Consider the following 24,836-nt stretch of genomic DNA (forward strand, 5'->3'; position numbering starts at 1 on the left):
AAGATTATTTTTTGAAAAGATAATTCTGTGTTTCTAGATTCGCGCTTTTAAACAATTATCCGTATCCAAATAGGAAGTCGAGTTCCCCAGTTCATTTTTGAGCATCCCCTGCAAAACCAGACTCCTTAAAAGATTAGATAACGCGCATTCTAATTAGACGGTCAATGTCGGAAGAAATGGGGAAAATGATGATACGGTGTTTGCATTATATGGATTAGTGTAAACGTAACGGCTTACTTCCACCCAGGTTTTTCCAGAAGAAAGTGATACCCCGGTCGGTGGGGGAGGAGGAGGGGAGCCGAAGTATATAGTCTCCGGGCTATCCCTTTGCTCCTCATTCCACAATGTTTCGTCTAAGGGAGGCCGCCTATTTTTTAGTAAGTGTTGTGAACGTATAGAGAAAACATAAATAAGTGTGCTCAGTGGATTTACAATGTGTTCAGTGTTTCGAAACCCGCAGGTGGAGAGGTACACAATGGATGAAACAAGGATTACGGGATATCCAAAGATTTACAATATAGATGATGTATTAAAGCATCCTGAATAAGATTTTTTGTAAACCTTCTTCAAAACCAGTGATTATAATATATCACTTGGAGATAGTAAAAATATATCTGATTAATCTCCATAAGAACATGTTAAAAAAATTCAATCTTTCAATACACAGTCAACAGACATATAAAAAAATTTACCTACGAGAAGAATCGGAGACAAATTGTTTGGATAAAATTTAAATTTTAAAATGTCAATATATAACTATTCATATTAATAAATTCATGCTACAATATTTAAAGATTTCTTAAATTTTGATAACTTACAAAAAATTAAATGTACAGAATAAATATTGTCTAAATTAATCAAAACTATGTTTTTTTATTATAAATTTTCATTCATATACGTTAATTTAGTTTTGTCAAATTAAACTAATAAAAATTAAACAATTGTCTTGAAGGAAAAATATTCAAATTACTTGGTTTTGCTAGAAGGTTAACGAAAAATGCAATTGTTATTATTATTGATATGGTCAATATCATTGCTTCTTTTTTACATATAATTTAAAAGTTTGACAATGTCATATTTCCTCATAGGTTTCCCTCTAATTAAAGATTTTGTCTTATTTCTCACATGACTTTCATACTTTTTTAAATAATAATTTCTCTATTTAAACTGTCTAAAGTAGTAGTAAAAATTTACTTAAGGTAAATACTTGATACCTTGATACCGTATGTACCAAAAACCTGAAAATCATATTATTTAATATCAAATAAAAAACAAAACAATCCACTGCCAAAATAAGTTCATTTTATCACTCTTTTTCAGTAATCATATTGACCTGTCTTTTGAAAATTTCAAGATAAATCCAAACTTGAGGAATTAAAGAGATTCTTGTTTCGTTCATTGCTTATAATATTTTTATCTATATGTTATCACTTTCAGGAATTCTACCATGATTTGGATATATGTACTTTACATTTTGCTTATTTTACATTGACACTGTGGGGGACTTTAACGGTGGGTTATAACCAAACCCTCGGTTCAAATCCAAGTTTGGCCAGTTCTATTTCCATTTTTTAATAATTTGATTTTTATGCCTTTTTATAAATAATTATTCATAAGAAATTGTAATCTCAGGATTAGCACTTTCTAAAGATTTGGCAATATTTAATGTTTAATATTAGCCAATTTTGGGTGAATCGAAAAAAATCCGCCAAAGATCGTATTTATTAAAAATTAATTTTACAGTTTTAGCCAGTAATTATTCTTACAATTTTATTACGCCTTTTAATGGTATCAAGATTGATCTGAAAAAACACGGTGTTATGGCGTAATTATGATGTATTTCCCAGTTTATTGAAAAAAAGCTCCGCCCAAATTATACCTGCCGACCTGATAGGAATGCTGTTAACTGAAGGGTGCAATAAGAGGCAAATAACCCTCAATTAACCCCCGTGAACTGCAGTATGCACCGGCCGATTTCACCTCTTCTGAGAAGTTAAAGGCCAGGGCCCTGAGGGGAATTTGTGGAATTCAGGTTTAGTGACACCAAAATTAGACCACGGGACTCCGACCGAGGCCTAACCGGTTCTAGGATCTATGCTGCCCCTTGAAATATTTCGGAAGGATATTTTTAATTTGTCTTGATTTTTTGAGGAAAGCGAGCGAGGCAAGACGGACCAAGGGATATGTAAGATTTATACTGCCGACATAATGCTAAATTCAACTAGAATGTAAAATTTAATATTTTTATTAAATGCACAATAAACGATGAAAATATTAACTAATAACTTTCATTGTGAAATTTTATATTAAAATCTGAAGTCTAGTTCTTTCCAGCCATTTTGGTCGGAATGCTAAAATAAGAATGGCGGGAAGCTTGAACGCATCTGTCAGATCAAAATAACGAGAATAAGCAGCTCAAAAATATCCAAAAATAATAAAGTTTAGATAACAAAAAATAATTTAGAATCAATTTTTCCTTTTCATAGTAATGGGAAAAATTAGTCAAACTATTTTTTTTTTACAATCAGAGATTCAAAAAAATCTAAAGGATGGTTTATTTTATATTTTTCACCACCTTTAAATACATCAAATAACAGCAGGAGAAACTATTACCAGTTATCATTACTGATAAAATTAATCTTAGAGTAAAAATAAATTAAGTCAAATTTGTCTTAAATTAAAACTGTATGTTGTATATTTGACGGCCTGGCTTGCTCGTCTCGCTTTATTTTTTTATCAAAACCCTTTTTACATCAAAACAAACAATTAAAAGTAAAAGTTGTTGGACAGACTAACACATAACTTAATCAATCGATTTAGTCGAGATGATCAACGATGATCCGCTTCATTTCCATCATCAATCTCAACAAGGCGCTAAAAATAAAAGAAACAGCGAGAGAAGACGAACCAAGACCAGACAAACGTTCATCAATTAATAGAGGATTACTTGGCAAAAAATATCATCTATTAAGAGATTTTGACGGTAATTTTATCATGAAAAATGTGTCACCTCACTTGGTCGTTAAAGTCTCCAGTAATCGGTGTATTATTATCCATAAAATTATTTTGTTTCATAAAATACTTTATTATTTCAAAATACAGATTATTTGGAAAAATCATTTCTTTACCAAAACTTAGTTTTGTATAAATTTTTTATGATAAAATCAATTAAAATACTTTATGCTAATTCAACCATTAAAAAAGTCGCCTATGTACCTTATTATACCACCGCTTTTTCTCCAGCAATAAAATTTTTTAATTTTGTTTTTCAAAAATGCATATCTATCTGAAACTATTTGTAACCAATTTTATAAAAAATTTTGACGGTTGACTGTAATTTTATGATCAAAAATGTGTCACCTCATTTGGTCGTTAAAGTCTCCAGTAATCGGGGTATTATTATCCAGAAAATTATTTTATTTCATAAAATACTTTATAAAACATTTATGTGAAGTATTCAAATGCCTTCCATGTTTGGTCGAAAAAATTCATCAGTACGCAATATCGTGCCGAATGATGGTCGGTTATCATTTGAAAGCGAAGATGATTCATTTAATATATCAGAACATTACCACAACTCCACTCGATGTATCCCACCTAATTGAAGGGTGCAATTCCTTGGCTCCATATAGAAAGCGCGTAGCAGCCCAATACCCATAGTTGTGTGTCCCTACCAGGTTTTGTGAGTGAATGTATTTATTGGCGTGAGTGCGTAGTGTGAGAGGACCAATGGCGGAACATTGAGTACCCCATCGACACTCAATTGGTTAGTTATATAATATTTTGAAAGGGTTATAGAGGAATATGGAGTATTCATTACCCTGAGTGAATAAAATGGGATGTAAATAAAAAAGAATGAATTCAAGAGTGAGTGAGTATGCGAATGGATTTAGGAGATGACAGTGTTGGGTGCTGAAATGACCTAACTGATGACAGTACCCGTAGCCCAACCTCCATACATGGCCGGATAAGACCGATATCCGAACTACCAACACACGAGGTGAGATTCTCCAGACCTGCCGGTAATTTATTTTAAATAACTTCGTAAAGCTGGAATTGCCATTGGACTGCGACAAGTGATAGGCTCTGCTCTGTATATATGTACATACATGTATAAATCCTTAATCAGCAATAAAATATTGTGATATCATTTTGCGTGTACAAAATAAGCGTTTACCTTGTACTGCGCATGTGCAGTCAATGTGGACATATGCCGTCAGTGCAGGGTCATGCGCAGTCGGTCCGGAGAATGCGTACGTGAATGCAATTTTTCGAATTTGAGCTTGTTAACCGTGAATTTGAATTACAACTTGTGGGTTACGTTTTCTTTCGCAAAAAATCGTTTTCACCCTCATTATAGAGGTTGTCGGTGAATAGAAGTGAAGGTGAAAGAAGCCATTATTTGAAAGTGCACCGAGATAAATTGATTAATTAATTAGCATGTTTGACAATACAAAATACTAAACGTCGCGTAAAAGATTATTGTTTAGCTTGTCTTTTTGTCATATATACTGCTTTAAAATTACCTACACTCGGTTTACCAAAAGCTTTAATATCGTACCGATTATAATTGGTTCCATATCAAAACAGTGGTTCATTATAAATAATAGCAAGTAGTAGACAGTAAATGACCCGGTATGAATGAGAATAATGGCTACTTAGGTTTAAAAGTGGTTTTGTTAAGAAAGAAAAACGTTAGAGGAAGCATCATAGGAGATATTAAACCGCTCATTACCTTCGAACAAGGAAGGAAAGCTTCCGTTATTGTTTTCTATCAAATACTACATGGCGGTTACGGTCTGGCTCAAAGCCGCGGGTGGGGCTTGAATGCGAAAAAAGATTTAAAAAATCCAGACCGGCGTCATTTCGGGACAATTTCCTGGTGGCAAAACGGTTACAACCGTTCGAAAGTCGGTTTTCACCTATTCCTTTGCACACGGAAGGCCGCATTTTTTTTTATAGGTATTTTTTTAATAGAAAAGCTCTACTAGGAAAATATTAAACCGTTTCGGACTGCTACACTCGGGTACGCGACTCTGACGAATCGATGCCTAATAGCCCCTATTAAAATGGATTTTTATTCAAAGTAGAAATTTCTTTGACCACAAGTGGAAAAGGTTCAAAATTTTCAATAACAACCCTATTTACAAAAATATTTCTACCTAAACCTCTTTTGATAGATAGTTTATCGGTGAGTTCTCGGTAAAAATAAATCTAGTTGGTATCACTTAACCCTTATGTGCCCAATGTTGCCTCAGAGCAAATTTGCTAAAACTTAGCTAACTCCATGGGTTTTGGGGTAGTGCAGTGTTCTTTCTTCAAATTTTCATCCCGTCTATTGACAATACTGATTTGGTGCCAATCTAAACTCTTTATCAGTATATTTATGGGATTTCCTTTTAATCCAAATTTTTTAAACAAATATTCGTCTTTTACTAAGACAAAATTGAACCATGAAGTGTTAATATTTCAAGCATATGGTGTAATTTTTATTATTATTAAATCCGTTATATTTCATGGTCCGATTGCCCAAATAACTTCTTTCAATTAATTAATCTTTATGTAAGGTATTGGTTGAAATAAAAAAGCTAGTGTCACGAGCGGGATTCGAACCCACGACCTTCGGCGAAATACGCCGCTGCTCTATCACCTGAGATTTCGTCACTTCGATCCACTCGGACACCAACATCCAATCTCAATCTACCTTTCGAATTTTCCCTCCCTTTTGCCATTTTTTGAAAATTCGAAATTTTGAAAAAGGTTAAGAAATAACCCATTTGCGCACAGGTTACCAGATGCGATTAGTGAAATTTGATCCAATGTGGTACATAAGCATAACATTGGTTACAATGTCTGTTTAGTTTTGCCTTAGTTTATCATTCGCATAAATAATCCTTTGTATTTTTTTATATTTCAATATTATTCTTCAATTTTTACAAGTAAAGATGACCAGAAAAATTGTGAAAACAGACTGGTTTTTTAAATTCTTTTCGTTTTCTTTTTCTAATATAAGCAACTAGCAGTTTGTAGAGAAAACAAAATTAGACCTAAAAAAAGAATTCATGCAATAGCACACTCCATACCGTGCTAGTGCCAAAAATAAACATTAATGTTTAAAAACACTCTCGACTTTTCATGAAGATATTAGTTAGCTTTCGACTATTAATTAGTTTGCTTAGCTTGTCTAGTTCTTCTTTGTTGGAGTATGCTACTTGCGGTTTTTAATCACCTAGCGGCTAGCAGCAGCAATCAACGCCTGGAAGACCACATTAACACAAAATATTTTCCGCGGTTTCTTCCTCTGCTTGACAAAAATCTTCCCAATGTCTTTTTTCTGCCAGTATTCTTATCCTGCGATTTGCCACAGAGGACAGAATTTAGAGTTTTCGGTTACCTTACTGTAATTCTTCCGTGAGTGATGTGTGTGGTCCATCTATGACTCTTTCGCTTGTGCTGATTAAGGATCCAATTTTTAATAAGCCTTTTTTGTGGTCTGTTGCTAGGTCTACAGATTTCACTTCTGAGTGCTCAAGAACTGAGGAGAGATGTGAGGTAGAACATTAATTTCTCTGACTTCTGCCAAGAATTCCATACAAGTTCAGACACTCTTTGGCTGAACATGAGGTTAAAGCTTTGTGGGTTCCTGTACTGTCAGAGAGTATGGCTATGCTCCTCGAATGGATTCCAGGCGTTTTTATTTGTATCGTAGTTACTTCCGTCTTAGATATCCAGGGTACCAGCTTCAGTACCCTCCCAAGTTTATGATCCGTTAGTGTACCCGGAAAAATTGGTCTTAAAAGATATTCCTTTGGTCTAATCTTCCATTTTGGTATAATTACTTTGTTCATATTGCTAAATTTTAACTTGGGAGTTAGAACATTACCTGGAAGATTAATAGGGCGTCAGTCAGAAACTCCTCGCTTTAGTAGGTCATGAAAATATCCCAGCAAACGGTTATCCTATAAACAGTTGCTCTTGCTTCTTCTTAAATGAGTACATAGTATAGAGTACAAGGTTTACTGCCAAAGCTGCAATTGGTGTCATCATATCACCAGTGGCCCTTAAGCATGTTAGCCTTTGAGTATTTAATAGCTTCATCTCCATACCCTGCAAGATATTGGTCCACTGCATTGCGAACCCGTATTGATGACAGTTTGGGTGAATTTCGTTGTTTAAACGTAATGTTGAGCAGCTCTCTCATTTTTTTTTAACAAAGTACCCCTACACACTCTATACACAATCACACCAATAAATACATTCATTCCTATATACATTGTAAAGTACTCCATATTCCTCAATCTACCTGTTCACTACAATAAACTAATCTAATTTGGGGTCGATGGGGTACTTTACAAGTTTTCCGCCGTAGACCCAAGTCACGCACGCAACATGGCGGCGATGGAGGTGCTACTTCGCCATCAGCCCCTCCCATTCACACCAACATACATTGATCGCACTCATTCTGTTTGGTGGATGTAGTACTCGATATTCCTACATCTACCTGTTCCCAATAATAGACTAATCTAAAGTGGGGTCGATGGGGCATTTTTATAACAATGGCCACCAACCCAAGTCATACACAACGTGAGCGGCGATGGAGAAGCTATATCACCATCAGCCCCTCCCCATTCATACCGATAAATACATTTACTCATACAAGACACAGAAACACAAACCATATATTTTGAAGGCTATATACAATAAAGCATTCCCCCTGAAACTCCCTACCGTGTTCGAGAACATTTCTTATTACCGGCGGCATGCCTACACGCTCTCTGTATGGAGCCAAGGTATGACCCGCCTCTACTATGTAGGACACATCGAGCAACCTTTCTCTGCATAAGGGACACCTGCGCGGGCTTTGGCCCAGCAGCTCTTTTTATTCTCGTAAACGCTGGTTCTGATCATGGTCTGCCTATTTTCATTGGTTATGCTGAACATTAAATAAGCCAAACTTGACAAAAACATCCTGTTAGACCAAAATAACCGAAAAATATCGATTTCTGTTCAATAACTCAATTTATTTTTAGGTAATTTTCAGCTGTATTACTTATAATGGTGTAATAACGTAATGAAGGCTAATGTCCTCCAGGCTTATCTGTTCGGTTGGTTTAACAAACTGAAAAAAGCTGCAGTGAATGCTTTACTTTTTTCTCATTGTGTCTGTTCGGTCTGAGAGAACAAGAAAAACGAATAAGGTCCGCCACACACACGACAATGGGACGGTATAATAATTGTCTAAACAAGGCAGGGCGGGAACGGAAGGAAGGATCCATCTTTTGGTATTGTCCTCTCTTGGGAACCGCTTCCTCGAAATTTTCCTTAGTTGAAAAAATTTGAAAATTGTTCTTAAAAATGGAATAAGGGGAAGAATATACCAGCACGTAGCGAATGAGGCATTTTTCAGAGCCAATAGGGCAAGTGAGTTAACAGAGCGGCGAAACCGCGGTGAGAGCTCATCCCATTAAAATTCCCAGTCTGAACGCATCGCTGGATGTCCGAATGTCCGCCCAAAAACACAAGGCCGTCAATTAAGGGGATTTTTCAACAAGAAATGAGGACATTTTATAATGTATGCCTTTTAAAAACAATATGGAAAATCTTGCTTTGAGCGATTTTAAAAAAAATTACCAGGCAATAAAAAGGAAAATTTTATTTAATTTCCCTTCAAAATTAAACACAAAATTACTTTTTATTTTTTAATTGTTTATTTCCGAATGACCATGTAGGCCAGATATTAAACGCCTTTCTATTTTAATAACTCTAATTTTAAAAGTAAAAGTTCCCTCCCACAATATGTCGATATTATCTTCAGTGTTATTTCGTGAAAAGTCCGTCATGTCATATGTCCCATTTCTTTAGTAAATTGGGCAAAACATATTTAGAGGAGAGGCCTGCTGGTTTAATGTCATATCCATTTCTAAAATTGTACTACACGTCGTAAAAAGAAGTGAAATGTGTGAAGGCATTTCCTGTAATAGTCTTCTCGTCCGAAGGTATAATAACATTTCTTTTTTATTCTATAAAGCAACTTACTTTTGTTTTAAGGTTCTGTAATATATTTGGTTTTTTGTACGTATACTTTAATCTATTACTTTCAAATTAACTATAAAACCATATATGTTAGCGTTCATAGCATATTACTTATTTCAATTAATTATTCTTTTTTACCTAATGTCTTGGTTGAGATGAAAAAGCTAATGTCACGAGCGGTATTCGAACCAACGAGCTTCGGCTCAATATGCCGCTGCTTTAACCACTTGTGTGTGAATTGAGTGTTAGTATGAGCTATCGTGATCCAATCGGACATTATCATATATCATTTAATCGTAATGAATAATAATAATAATACATTGAAAAATGGCAAAAAGAGGAAAAATTCGAAAGGTTGTACGTTGGGATGACGAGTTGGCGTCCCGCTGTATCGCAGTCACGACAGTTCAAGTATAAACAACAACAAACATATATGGAATAATATAATAATAAAAAGAAATAATCACTTTGCTAACAGCTCCCCGTTGCCACTTCATAAGTCGCTGAGAATCTAATCCTAATTACACGATATTTGAAAAATGCGAAAAAGAGGAAAAATTCGAAAGGTTTTAGGTGGAGATGAGGAGCTGGTGTCCGAGTGGTACGAAATGCGATAGTGCAAGTGGTTAGAGCAGCGCGTATTGAGCCGAAGGTCGTGGGTTCGAATCCCTCTCGTGACACTAGCTTTTTATCTCAACCAAGAACTTAGATAAAAAGAATAATTTATTAACTATAAATGTCTCCAATTCAAAGATAAACCGAGTATCATATATAAAACACTACAAAACACATCATATCACCCAAAGTGTATAACTATTTTTATGGAGGTTCGCAGCAACAGGGAATGCCCATCATCCATATGTAAGTACGATAAAAAAATCGCTGTTGCTTAATTTCCTGCAAGTTCCATACTTGTTTATTAGAAACTTGATGAACTTGAGGGTATTAAACAGTCTTTGAATTAGGGTAAGAGGGTATTTCATTGTTATGGTTTAGGCTGGGACGGATTAGGTTAGGTACGTTAGTATTAATGTTAAGGTAGGTTATGGCTGGGTTAGGAAAGGGTTAGGTTAAGGATGATTTATAGAAACTATCGTCATTTTTATTCCTACAGAACTGATTAAAGGATATTACGGCATACAGTACATTACATTCGACGACTTCGGACCTCCACGTATAATGGTTGAGTTATAGGCGGGTTAGGTTTGATTACGTAGGAATATGGACCTGTTAAGTTATCCATGATGTTTTTCCATTAAGCGGAGAAAATATAAGAGCGCGAAGCAATGTATATCCAATCTATTTTTCTGTAAGTTTTCTACATGAATGTTTACACTTTATCCTTGTGTCGTTCAAAATTTTCACATTGTACTGATCCAGTAACGCGGTCTTTTAAGATTCTTTTAAATTCAATTGTATTTTACATTTTTTATCGTATCTGATGTGTTTAAGAAGATCTCCAGACTATTTTACAGACAAAAATTTAATCTAAAATTTAATTCACTTTGGCTTGAGTTTTACGTATTAAGCAAGCCCTATAAATCCAGTCTGATAGTTGTACTCAGACATGTGATTTTATCTACTTCATTTGCCAGTCTACATTCTATCATTAGTATCATGTATCTGATTATATATTACCCGATTTATTTATTAATTGCATCTTTCCCGCTATTCGTAGATGACTTTTGATATTTTTTTGTTATTTAGCTTTCTGCATGACGTTTTCTTCCATTGGGTTTTTCAAGATTTTATACTACCTAGTTATACATCTAACTATTTTATATTCACATTGTCTAAACATTATTTATTTATTCAGAAATCGTGAGATGCGGTCTGGTGTTGATGTAGGTTTCAGAAAAACATTTTCTTTATCGTGCCAATGTTTCGGTCTTTATTGAGATCATCTTCAGGTCCTGGTAAACACAGAAGACAAACACTTTGAGTGAGTAGAAATACTTTGATTGAATATATAAAAAAAATATATTTTGCATTGTATAAATTCACTTTTCCACATCCTACATGTATTTGTTAAATCTAAACAATGTTTGTAAATCCCAGGCCCTGAAGATGATCTCAATAAAGATCGAAACGTTGGCACGATAAAGAAAATGTTTTTCTGAAACGTACATCACACCAGACCGCATCTCTCGATTTCTGAATAATCTTCGACTAACGGTCACTAATCACCACACATTATTTATTTACTTTATCAGATGTTTGGGATCAAAGCAGTAGACAAGAAATATTCTTTTGTTAAGTCGTTGAGTTCTTTGGTGGAAAAGTAAGCTTTTTTTTATTTTCAGTTCGCACGTGGAGGAAATTCGTGTGAAATATTGTATTCATGGTTATTAAATGTTATATCACTTTGAGCCTTACAGTACGCCGCTGGTAGGTTTCTAACCGCCTTAGAACAAAGCTGACAAGTCAGACAGGTACTGGCGGATTGTTTTACGGTCAATAATTGACTTATAGAGAATCACTTTGGCTATCCCTCACGTCACCTGTCACTAAGCAGTCAACGACAATATAACACTTTCACTCCGTTATTGACAGTGGAGGAATTATGATCAGACGAGCCTTGGGCTGTAAAGGCCGCGGCACCCCACGTGACCATTGTTGACTCTTGGGGGAAAAACAGTTTTCAATGAGACGTGATCCACTTTTTGCCGGGATCGAAATCCCACGGACGTGCCGCCGCCCAGGTCGATTTCTGTGTTAAAAACCCTCCTGAGACGTGATGTGCACTTCCTATACTCTTCTTGTTATCCTTGGCTGCCGATTATAATATAATAAACTAAGGCCGTATTATTTTTTCTTTTTATTATTTTTTTATGTTTTTCTTTTCTTTTCCCTGTCTTTTACTTGTAACGTTGCCACGCTCCTAAGAAAGCCACAAAAGCAATTTTTCCGGGATTTATGCCGTATAATAATATCGGTTTTATTGGGTTGTCCGGAAAATAATGCAGGATTTTGGTATTAAACAAAAAAAAAGAAACTAGTTACTTTAAAGCAATGTTCTTTAATCAAAATAATTTCCCATACTCTCAATACATTTCTCCCAACGTGTTGGTAACTTATTAATTCCGTCTGAGTAGAATTCAGAATTTTTAGAATTGATAAAGTCAATAAATGCATTTTCCAGTNTATCTATCTATCTATCTATCTATCTATCTATCTATCTATCTATCTATCTATCTATCTATCTATCTATCTATCTATCTATCTATCTATCTATCTATCTATCTATCTATCTATCTATCTATCTATCTATCTATCTATCTATCTATCTATCTATCTATCTCTCTATCTATCTATCTATCTATCTATCTATCTATCTATCTATCTATCTATCTATCTATCTATCTATCTCTATCTATCTCTATCTATCTCTCTCTATCTCTATCTCTCTCTATCTCTCTCTCTCTCTCTCTCTCTCTCTCTCTCTCTCTCCCTTTCTCTCTCTCTCCCTCCCTCTCTCTTTATCTCATTCTATCTATTTATCTCTACCTATTTATCTATCGACCTATCTATCTCTATCTATCAGTCTATGTCTATCTATCTATCTCTACCTATCTATCTCTATCTATCTGTCTATGTCTATCTATCTACCTCTACCTATCTATCTCTATCTATCTATGTATCTCTATCTATCTATCTCCACCTACATATATCTATCTATCTATCCATCTATCTATCTATCCATCTATCTATCTATCCATCTATCTACCTATCTATCTATCACTATCTATCTTTATCTAGCTATCTATCTTAATGGTAATGAACATCGAAGAGAAGACTACCAAGCAAAAAAGAGAGCGAATAAGTAATTTGTAAATCTATCTACATTAATATTTGTTTATTTATCGTCCTATCTATCCATGTTCCTCTTTCTATGTATTTACCCCTTTCTTCATCCCCATCACTATCTATCTATGTATCTGCTTCTATCTCTATCTTTATCTATTTATCAATCTCTATCTTCATTTCTATCTGTATGTATCTCTCTTTACCTATATTTTTCCTTTTTGATTGCCTATTCCCATTATTACTTCTAGGTACTACTTATTGTCCTCTTTATTAATATCTCTGCACCTCTATACTTCTCACTTTTCGCTTACTAACACTCTGTTCTTATCTATTTATTACTTATCTATCTATTATTTATATATCTATCTTTACTCTTTTGTATTGGTTTACCTGTTATTCAATTTAACTGTTACTCTATTGCGATTAATCTACACACGTGTATGAATATATTCTAAGTTCTTTCAATTCAATTCCTTTGCATTTATCGGTTCGTTTCTTCTTTTACTTTCTTTGCCTTTCTATTGTTTATTTGTTTATTTTTATGTACTTTTCACTTTTTATGTACTTTTATACCATTTACATAATTTATTAGCTGAATTGAGATCTGGCTGCATAACCACCGCGAATTGCGAATTGTTCTTTCTGCTTGAGCAGCGTTATGAAGCGAAGAAAAGAACCAAAAAGTGTGGTTTGTTTGTCGATTGGTTTACTCAGTGGCAGCGAAACGTAAATAATGAAATATGGTTTATTGTTTCAAGATGTGACATGACCTGAAAAAAATTCATACATTTTCCATTAATTGGAATGTTTAACGGATAAGTAATAAGACCCGTACAAAAATGACAAGCGACCCATTTCGCTCATTTTTCCCCAGAGTTCCAAATACTACGAGGGTGTAAAAACCGATTTTCTAGTGAACGCCTTGCTCTATTGATTCCGACAAAATTAATTGCGTCCGCCTAATTGGAACTTCCAGCCAAGATAGAAGTGTAGAAAAGCTAGAAAGCCATTCTTATTCAGATCCGCAAAACGAACGTGGTTTACTTGCTTTCCAGAGCGCAATTAATTACAGACGGGTAAGCTACACCGTCACATCACTCTTGTGCGGAGAAATAATTATCATAATTATCAAAAGATATCTTCCTTGAACCGTTTTTAGATAGACTCGACTTGGTCAATTAGTTTCAAAATTAAAAACTAACTTTCATTAACTATGTATATTTTATACGCTAAACAGATTTCTTTAAAGCTCTCTGCCTACTTCTCTCCTCTATCACATCTTCACTCTCNTATTTCTCACACTCTCTCTCTCTCTCTCTCTCTCTCTCTCTCTCTCTCTCACTCGGTATATCTATCTCTATCTCTATCTTTCGCCGTTTTTTTTATATTACTCTTTTTCTCATTGTCCCACAGTCTCTATTTATCTTTCCATATCTTTTTTCAACACTCTGTGCGTGCTTGTATGTGCGTATGTGTGTGTATCATAGTCCTGAATATATGCTATGTTGAATTGTCCTAAACTAGTGAATTTATTATTTTTTCGTGTCAGAAATCATAATCAAACATAAAGTTGATCAAGTGAAAACCAGATTTTATGAGTCTTCTGCATTCCGAGCTTTCTACAACCGAATTAGTCGTTTCGTGAGATTTGGAATATAAGGCGGATAATTATAAATCGAATACAGCACGTAGTGGTTTTACCGATAAGATCCACTTTCGATTAATTAATCCAACGATCAATTTATTTCTGCTGAACTGAACGATTCGAATAAATTATACTAATTTACACGAATTTCCATATTGAAAGGGTTATAAGGAATGTAGTACACATTTATTTCGACGGTATTCCTTGAATTACATGAAAAAGTTTTCAATCTTCAATTAGAATTCAAGTTTCATAAAAATTTCGATTTTTTACCCGCTAATTACACAAAATGTAACAACGACATTCTTTCTAATAGGATAAAGAGGTTTAAAGTTGATGAACAGACTTTTATTTTGGTTTGGTCTTTAATATCTCCAGTACATTACAACTACCTTCGATTAGGAAACAATTAACAAATTGAAAAAAAAAAAAAATCAGAAACGACAGAACTATCATCCTTGTTTGTTCAAAACGTTGAAGTTATTTTTCAAAGTATTAATGTATGTCACATATCCTCCATAATTATAATTACTCTGACAATGAACAAGACTCGGTCAGAATCATTTCGGGCTGGAGAAACTCTACTGTATTTATGTACGATTTAGTCGCAAAATATGTTAATTATTAAGCTTTGTGGCAGGTAAAAATCTAGTAATAAGTTGTACGATGCTTGATTTATTGTTTATCTTTTCTACGGTGACCACGTACAGGTTTATCAAAAACTCAACTTTCTCCCTGTCAACTAAAAACTACAATTTGTATATTTTACTTTTTTTGTGTAATTTTTTTTTTCATCAACTAAGAGAGGGTTGTGGGACCTGACGGTGAGCATGTTGGCCGACCCGGACTTTCTCACAGTTTTCCCGTCGAAAGTCTTTACAATTCGTCGTGGTCGTGTCACGCACGGGCTCAAATTCTGCCCATTGTCCAAAAAGTGACCAAAGGCGCTCCTTGGCCAAGTCTCTAATCATTTGTGAGTCATTTGTGTCCGGCGATATTTAACAAAAAATCTATCAATGAACAATAGATTGAAAACAATCGAGACAGTAGCTTTAAGACGACAATATAGACTTTCTCGATGGTGTTTTTTGGTCTGCAAATAGGTGCACAAATATCATGTAGAATGCTCATGTGCCCAGCCTGTATGAAACATAAATTTTATTTATTTACTGAAATTATGTGTACCTTAGACCTTGCGTATACTCTATTAATAAGTCAAACAATGAATATGACGAGCGTACAATAGCATAAAAACAAAATAAAAAAGTAAACTGTGGCTTCAAATTCATAAAAAGATTAGCGGTTCAGACAAAAAGTCACAAAATGAGATTAAGATGAGTAAAAGCATGTAAAAATTAAATATTTTTAGCCGATAGTAAATATTAAAAAATGGGTAATATCATATATTAATAATGATATTTTTGTTGTTATTTTATTCCGTAGGTTATTGTAAAAATTTATTTTTATCTTGATTCACTCCATTCCATAGACGTAGACAACCAAAAGCAAAATTTCATAAAAAGTAGTCTTTATTTTTATTTATTTTATTTTACATCTATCGATTTCGGGATGCTGCCTGCTCCTTTTCTTCAGCTATTTTATGCTTATGAATGCTCGATGAAAATGAAACAATTAACAATAAATAAATAAATAAAAACTAATTTTGATGAAAGTATGTTTTTGGTTGTCTACCTCTATAGAATAGAGGAGATGAAGTTAGAAAATAAATTAATCTTTTTATGTAAGGTTTTGGTTGAAATGAAAAAGGTAGTGCCACGAGCAGGATTCGAACCCACGACCTTCGGCTCAGTAACCCGCTGCTCTACCATTTGAGCTATCGTGACATCGATCCACTTGGACACCAACTCCCCATCTTAACCTTACAACAGTTCGAATTTTCCCTCCTTTTTGCCATTTTTCAAATGTCGTGTGATCAGGAAAATCCGAAAGGTTGTAGGTTCAAGAAAATGTTTACCTAGCTTCTTCATTCGTTTGAAAAATAGACATCTCATGGTACAAGGTTATTTAGGATCGTGGTACGAACAAGAAATGGCCCGGAGTAAAGGTCTCGCTCGTGGTTGGTTTCATTTGGTTGAAATGAAAAAGGTAGTGCCACGAGTGGGATTCGAACCCACGACCTTCGGCTAAATACGCCAATGCTCTACCACTTGAGCTATCGTGTGAAGTTGTCCGAGTGGATCGAAGTCACGATAGCTCAAGTGGTAGAGCAGAAGCACATTAGGCCGAAGGTCGTGGGTTCGAATACCGCTGGTGACAAAAGCTTTTTCATTTCAACCAAAACCTTACATAAAAAGATTAATTAATGGAAAGAAGTAATTTGGTCAATAGACTTCTAAATATAATGGATTTAAAAAATAAATATTAAAAGATCATAAGTCGTATTGCTAAAGTAAAACAGAAATCTCATATGAAATTCATTAGATTCATAATGATCGTTAGGATTTAATAAAAAATCAGAATAGAAAGATATATTGATATGATCATCCTCAACTCTATATTATTTGAGAAAGTATAATTTATAATGATGCCTCCAGTACGTATTGCTCTTTTAATCGGCCTGTAATGAGCCATTTGAAATTCAAAACTTAACGAAGTTATGTAAATAATTGTAAAGGGCAGCTTTCGGTCCGGGCTAATTTCACAAATTGTTATTTAAAAGATTACTTAGCAGCACCGCCAGAGGAATTGGAAAATGACGGCCTTATCCTGTTCGCATCAATCAATCTGAAAAATGATATTCGAAGAAAGTTACCCGGTCCTAGACTGGTCTAGAAATTCCATGTTGGTTGGTATTCTAGGCTGGATGTTATGTTTATTTTCTTAAATGATACTAGTCTTAGGTAAAAAAGTTATTTTATTAATTAAATTCGTCTAATTGAGGGTATTTTTCACAATAACTGTGCAAAACGATATTTTATATATTTTGTTGTTTTGTATTGTATTGAAATTCTAAGATGTATGATGAAATTTTTTTTTTAAATCATAGTAATTGTAATCATAGTTAAATCGGTGTGAAAAAAAATTTGATAGTAAGGATAGTGTCTCTCTCTTTTTTTAAATAACTTAAATACATTTCGGTGCACGTTGAAAAAATGTGGTAATTTATGCGTGGGCTTTGAGTTCATGAGGTTCCTAGACTTAAGAAAAGGATTTCATACCTGGCTGGTCCTGGTGTTTCATCGATTTAGAATGTTTAAAAAAATCAAGCTTTCACAAGTATGCTGCATTTCAGAAGAGCATATAATTCGACCAAGTTATCATTTAAAAGATCAAAGGCAAGTTTTTGAATATGTGGATACGACCTAGATCGAGACACGTAGTACGAGTGGACACGGCTCGTTAACGGATTTTCCAAAAACGAAAACACAAGGTCTCCTCGGGTTGCCTCGTTTTCACTTTTCACTTTTACAAATTTTCTATTCTGCATTTAATCCTGTACTGTATTTGTTGCAGATTTTTGCTTTGGTGGCCGTCGTTTTGGCGGAAGAGGCAGACCCGGATGTCGGCGTTAAGAAATTGGAAGCCGAGGAGAGGCAGGACATGGACGACAACATCGCCGAGAGTAGCGTCACGTCGTACAGTTCGGTCGTGATACACCACAGCCCGGGGAAAAGGCAGAATCTGGAGACTGAAGTCGGAGAGGACTCGGTGCCGTCAAGGTCTGAAAGTTACTTTAAAGTGTATAACAACCACGGGAAGAGATTCAAAGGTGAAGAGCCGAAATTCCCAAAGCCGCAAGAATATCACCACGTTCGCCATGCCGAAGGGGACTTCAACCCCGCAGAAGCCGCACCGGAAACCAAACAGAAACCTTACAGGCTGAACTTCCAACAGAGTAAGCACATCGCGAACGAGGGCTACAGTTCCAAGTACAACAGGAACAGGGATGAACGTCAGAGTTTCAGAGATGAAGACGGCGATCATAAAGAAGAACAAAACCGAGAGCACAAATTTGAGCCTTCGTACAAACCAGAAGACCCGAGGATGCTAATTTCCACCTTTCTTAAACAAGACGGACCTGAACATAGAGGACATCCTGCATACAGACCTGACGTAACCAAAAATCCAAAACCCAAAGCTCACCCTCCTCCCGGAATGTCCCAGGACTTGATGGAATCCCTTTTACAAAAAGAACCGCAGAAATTCGGCGAGGCAGAGAAAGTGAAAAGATACGAGCAAAAGAAGAAGCTGAAAAGTACGAGAGGTGGGGAATCACCTAGTTCATTCAACGTCGGGTACAGCATCGGGTTCGGACAGCCCATATCAGACGATGTCGTCTTTGGAAAACCCAAGGATGTCAAGCTCCACATAAACGGTCAAAAATCCGTCTGGAAGCAACTGAACGAAGGCGTGGAAATGTCACAAGATTTAGAGAAAAAGAAGCCTCTTTTGTACAGAATACCCGATTCTAAACAAAGAGGAGCGTCGCCACAGATAAGCGTGCTAAAGAACGGCGGATCTTCCGTGTTTTACATGAACAACAAAATCCCTGACATAAATAACATACCCACCGAAGGTAAAGGAACCTTCGACCACAACCATGCTCTCACTCAAAGCAACGTTTTCGACTTTAGCAATGCCATGGCCAACCCGCCTTTGGCTCTTCCTCTGCAGTCTGGTTTCGCCCCGGAAACCCAACAGTTTTCCATTAAACCTAAAGGAAGGGGATTCGACTTGATGAATTTCTACCAGAGCATGGGGTACTCAGCGCCCGTGCCAGTTTTCATCCCTGACTCGAAAGGACAAGGGCAGATGGTTCATGCTATCGTCATCCCTCTACAGACCCTCACCAATGTGGATTTCAACTGGGGCAGTTTTGCAGGGATGTACAACAACCCGATCCCCCAGAACTCGCTGAACTTCAATTCTTTCGTCGCGCCGCCCATTCCCACGTTCAACGACCATTTTACGCCGTCGTTCCATGGACATAATTTCAACGCTCCGAAGGAAAAACCGAAGACACCCAAATCTCCGCAGAGGAAGCCGAAAGACGCTGAAAAGGCCGGATCTTCTTTCTCCTCATCGCCCATCGTCGTACCACCGATCACCCAGTCTCACAGACCAGTCGATCTCCAGAAAGAGCAAGCCGCTCTCAACGCCATCCTGGCCAAAGAACTGTCCAGGAAAAACCAAAGGCACTCCCCAATAGGTCTTAGGCCTCCTCCTTTACACCAATCCTAACTTAATGAAGAACCCTTTGTAAATATCGATGCCCTTGTTTTATTGAGTGTGTTTTATTGTAATTTTAAGCCTCTCCACCCCTTCGAAGGGGTGAAACCAAAGCGATTGTGACTGAAAATTGAAAGATGAAAATCAAGCGACATGCTCATTTTCTTATTATGTTTAATATTTTAAGCTCACTGGTTAGGAAATCTAGCACATCCTGTTGTAATATAATATGTTTTTTCTTGTTACATAATTTTATTAATATTTGAAGCCATTGAATTGAATTGTGTGTTTATTTAATACATAATTATTCAGTCATGTTCGTCAACTTTATTTAATAAACCTTATCCAAAAATTGTGTGAATAATTAAAAATACAAACGTTTATAATTTATTATTTAAATTTCTTGGTTTTTTTTAACTTTCCTACCAAAAGCGCAAAAGGAATTGTTTGAATCGTGAGGTAAGTCTAGTTTAAAAAAATAACAAAATACTACGTTGGAACCAAAATTGAATGTTTGAAGGGCAAATTCAATTTAAGAAAAAGCAAGTGTGTCATCATTCAAATAGACATAAAACACGAAGAACCAACGAATCAAAAAAACAAGGTAAAAAATCTTATGAAATAATCGAACCTTTGTACCTTTTTAAACACACTTACAAATTGCATTTCAGACAAATAGCATGACAGTATTTAATATGAAATAAAAGAAAACCTAAAATTTAAAAAAAACTTTAAAAAAACGAGAAATTGATAAACACCGTTCGGCTCAACGAAGCAAATTCGTTCGTTATATTATAATTATATTAATCTATATGTTTTTAGTTGGTTCTAGTTAACCAAAGTGATCATTTGAATTTATATATTTATTTTTATGTAATATTGGTGTTGAATATTTACGATGAGTTGGTGCCAAAGGTCGTGGGTTCCAGTCCCGCTCGTAACACCTTTTTCCATCTCAACCACACTTTTCATAAAAACTGAAAATCAGTTTCAGTAAATAATATTCATTATAAAAATAATTTTTAACTATTTGAATATACGTTTTTTCATTTGTTTGACCTTCGTTATTTTCAATGCTCAACCATAAAAATAAAAAATAAAATAACAATTTTTAATAAACAATAGTATAGCAGGTTTAACAAGATCTATAGTTTTAATGCTTGATTTCAACAGCAAGTATGGTAAGATTTAAGATATATTATTGAGAATTTAACATAAGTCAAAATTCGTTTACATTAACAAAATTTGTAATATGACTTGTAATATGTTTTTTAAGCATAATAATAATTAAATAAGAAAAAATGAAATATTTCATTGCGAATTTTAGACTTTTCTATGCGTGAGCCATTGATAAACGTTAACAATTAAAATTCTGCAATAATCTACCAGAGAATGTATCGTCTGAAAAAAGTAGCATTGATATTGTTCATTACGAAGATTTTGGATAAGTATAGCATTATTAATACAGAATGTTATTAAAAACAAATACAGAATCTTCCATCACAGAATGAATAAAAAAATAAACAGAGAGAGAGGGATTGAGAATGGGAGAGAGAGCGAGAGAGAGAGTGGGAGAGAGAGAGAGAGCGAGGTAGAAAACCCAAAAAAGATAGTGAGAGAGAGAAAGAGAATGTGTGTGTGTGTGTGTGTGTGTGTGTGTGTGATTATGGAGGGGAAAAAAGAGTGACAGAGAGTGAGACAAAGAAGACAAAGAGAGAAAGAGAGAGAGAGAGAGAGAGAGAGAGAGAGAGAGATTGAGTGGGATAGACAGTATGTTTGGGAGACCGCGATGAAGGGAGAAATAAACCAAGAAAGATAAGAACAGGAGGGTGATTGTGTGTTTTTTTTTTTTTTTTTTTTTTGTGAAAAAGAGTATGTGATGAGTGAGAGCGAGGGAGAAACTTCAAAAAAAGAAGTGAGAGGGTGTGTATGTGCGTGAGAGAGAAAGAAAGAGGGAGAGTGAGAGAGAAAAGGAGATAAGAAAGAGAGCGTGATAAAATACCAAGAAAGAAAGTGTGAGAAAGAAAATGAATAAAAAAATAAAGTAAGATGGAGAGAGAAAGAAAAGAATACGAGAGAGAGAAAGAGAGAGAGTAATTGAGAGGGGTAGAGAGTATGTTTGAGAGAATGTGATGAAGGGGGAAATAAAACAAGAAAGAAGAACAAAACATTTTTTTGTGAAAAAGAGGATGTGATAAGTGAGAGCGATGGAGAAACTCCTAGAAAAAGGGGGAGAGAGGGTGTCTATGTGTGTGTGAAAGAGAAAGAAAAAGAGATAAGAGAGAAAGAGATAGAGAGAGAGAGCAAGGGAGAAAGCCCAAGAAATATGGGGAAAAATGCTGTGTGTGTGTGTGTATGAGTTTATCTTTTATATTATTTGCTCACCTTGTTGATTATATTTACAGTATAAAACCACCACTATCAATTTAGCATAGCCAGTCAGGTTACGTTACTTTAAATGTGTGTAAAATATGAAAACCGACTCGCAAACCAACAACTACCACCAGCATAATTATTATTTATTTGTTTATTTTTTATTTAAATAAAATCAATCGGTGGTTTCAACTTTTTTGCCTACATTCTAGCTGTTTTCAGTCTGTCATCAACTAAAAAACTACAGATTTTGTAGGTTGTACTTTTTAAATACAAATTCCACAATTTCCCAATTTAAAACATTTAAATTTTTTTTATACACAAAAGAAATGTACAGCGTCAACCAAATTTTCGTGAATTGTGGCGATTTAGACGATCGTTGCTCGATAAATTTTGAATAAATGTTCAATACAAGATGTTTATGCCGTGAGAGTGTCGCAAATGAAATGAAGTTTGTTTTCCGTCAGTTTAATCCCCGAGTTTCTCTGATTATTTTTCGCACCAGGTCACGCTCGGCTGGCCGGCCAATTAGCGTAGGTTCGTGTGTTCAAGCTGCAAGCTTCGCTGCTTTTCCTTCCCCCCTCAAAAGTCTCTGGACACGCAGCAGATTTCAACACTCCAAGGGAGAATGCCTAAAAGGGTCAGAACGGATAAAGAGCTTTTCCAAATTTCCAGAGTGCACACTCCTCTAACACGTTCGCTTTCTAGTTCCCTCCCGCTCCTCAAAACGGCTCTTAGCCGGCTGCTCTCGATTTCGTTTGAATCCGATTGATCCAGGTTGACCCCCAGGGGTCTCTATTGGACGATCGACAATTCACCGATTGAACTGAACCACGGCAAACTGTCATTTTCAAGTCAGAAAAGGTGAGAGTTGAATACAATCACATAAAGAAAAAGGATATCAATCACATAGTTCAAAAGCGACGATATTTTACTAAATAAATTAATTATTATGAAGTTCGTGGTGTGGCTTGACTTCTCTAAAAACTTTATCATTAGTAGAAAGCAAAATGTTGTGATAAATGGAGTTAGCTCTAGTCAGGGTTTAGTTGAATATGGAGTGTCACAAGGGTCAATTTTAGGATTTATTTTTTAATTTTTTATCTAAACGAATTTTGTGCTCTTGTAGAAAGTTGGAACCGTTTAATTGGTCGGTGACAGTAATTTTATCAGCTGTGATATGTAAACTCAAGTATCTATGATAGTTATATTTATGATTATTTCAATGCCAACTTCTTAGTTTTAAATATGGTATATTAAATTTGAAATATAACGATTTCAATATTTTTGCTTGTTGCATATTTAAAGTGCGGTTGTAAATAAATAAATGAATTTTAAAAAATATAACAAAAAGCAATTTATTAGTGCATTGTAGCAAATAACAGCAATGATACTGTCCAGTTTCTAAGTTTTGCATTAGACAGTAGTTAGTAAGCAGTCGTGTAAACTTGCATCTATATACCACCAACTATACAAGATTACCTTTCGATAACAAAAATGTAAACATGGCATTATTGGAAGGAAGAAAATTATGGGGTATGTATCTGGGGCGAGAGAGTGACATACGCAACAAAAGTGTCGTTAGGATAGGTGTTTTTCTTAATCCAAATCCCCTCCCCGAGGAAATCGAGTACTCTGGGGTGAGTGTATGACGTCTGGAGGGTAAAAGTAAGTTATTAATGAGAATGGAGTGGGTTCAACCCCGCCCCGAGGAAATCGAGTACTAGTGGGTGAGTGTATGACGTCTGGAGAGTAAAAGTCATTATTAGCATGAATGGAGTAATTCGACCCAGCGCCGAATAATATCGAGTTCTCTGGGGAAGTGAATGTGACCAGACGTCTATGTCTCTATCGAGTGTTGTGTGTGTGTTAATTTATTGTAACGAACGTAATTTATTAGCGTGAAAGGAAGGTGTTGCTTATAACCCCGCCCCGAGGAATATCGAGTACTATGGGGTGAGTGTATGACGTCTGGAGTGTAAAATTAAGTTATTAATGATAATGGAGTTGGTTCAACCCCGCCCCGAGGAGTATCGAGTACTCTGGGGGAGTGAATGTGACCAGACGTCTATGTTTGTGGTGATGTATATATACGTATTGTATGTTTTGTTTCTATTCTCTATTTGACAACCTGACGTACAAATGAGATGCTAGCATTCCAGGATATTAATGTAGTACATATTTGAAATCAGAGGTCAGTAACCAGATCGAGACGCTCCAATGACTGCAGTCTAAAACAAATACGCGCGAAAGAAGAGAAAAAGAAGAAAACCTCATCTGTTTTTCGGCCCATAAACTTCCTTCTTTATATCTTAATCCAAACACATTTTTACATAAATTAATTATTTAACCAATACAAGTATCAATATTTTTGAAGATGATGGTCCAGAGAATTAAATACAAAACTATTATTTAAGAAAGAACTTTCGATGCATTAAACAAACTTTAAAAAGCAATCAAAGAAGCCATTTGAGATTAATTCTAATGAATACGCCTGCCAGGAACTTCTTGACGCTGCAGTGCGTCGAATCTCCATCTGTCTGAATGCCTGCAATTAAAGTTGTTCCAGTTTTTGGTTGGAACTTCCTGGCAAAAACAATTAGGTTTTCGAAGATGGTTGTAGGATCTCAGTGCCTGAGTTAAATTGTATCAGATTATTCTGAGATCGTGAGATGCAGTTTGGTGTGACGTAGGTTTTAGAAAAACATTTGCTTTATCATGCCAACGTTTCGATCTTTATTGATATCATCTTCAGGGCTTAAAGTGTTCGTTTTCCGTGGAGATATGT

General features: G+C 35.3%; 1 protein-coding gene across 1 annotated transcript; it reads left to right on the forward strand.

Annotated features, from left to right (window-relative positions):
* Positions 1-352: 352 nt before the first annotated feature.
* LOC106673090 lies at positions 353-19,976 on the forward strand. Its single transcript, XM_014405047.2, has 2 exons — positions 353-377; positions 17,960-19,976. Exon 2 carries the CDS (start codon positions 18,047-18,049, stop codon positions 19,685-19,687), a length of 1,641 nt encoding a protein of 546 aa, XP_014260533.1. The 5' UTR covers positions 353-377; positions 17,960-18,046; the 3' UTR covers positions 19,688-19,976.
* Positions 19,977-24,836: the final 4,860 nt, after the last annotated feature.

The sequence above is a fragment of the Cimex lectularius genome, unplaced genomic scaffold (assembly GCF_000648675.2).
Source record: "Cimex lectularius strain Harlan isolate CLEC.00 unplaced genomic scaffold, Clec_2.1 scaffold205, whole genome shotgun sequence".
Classification (NCBI taxonomy): Eukaryota; Metazoa; Arthropoda; class Insecta; order Hemiptera; family Cimicidae; genus Cimex; species Cimex lectularius.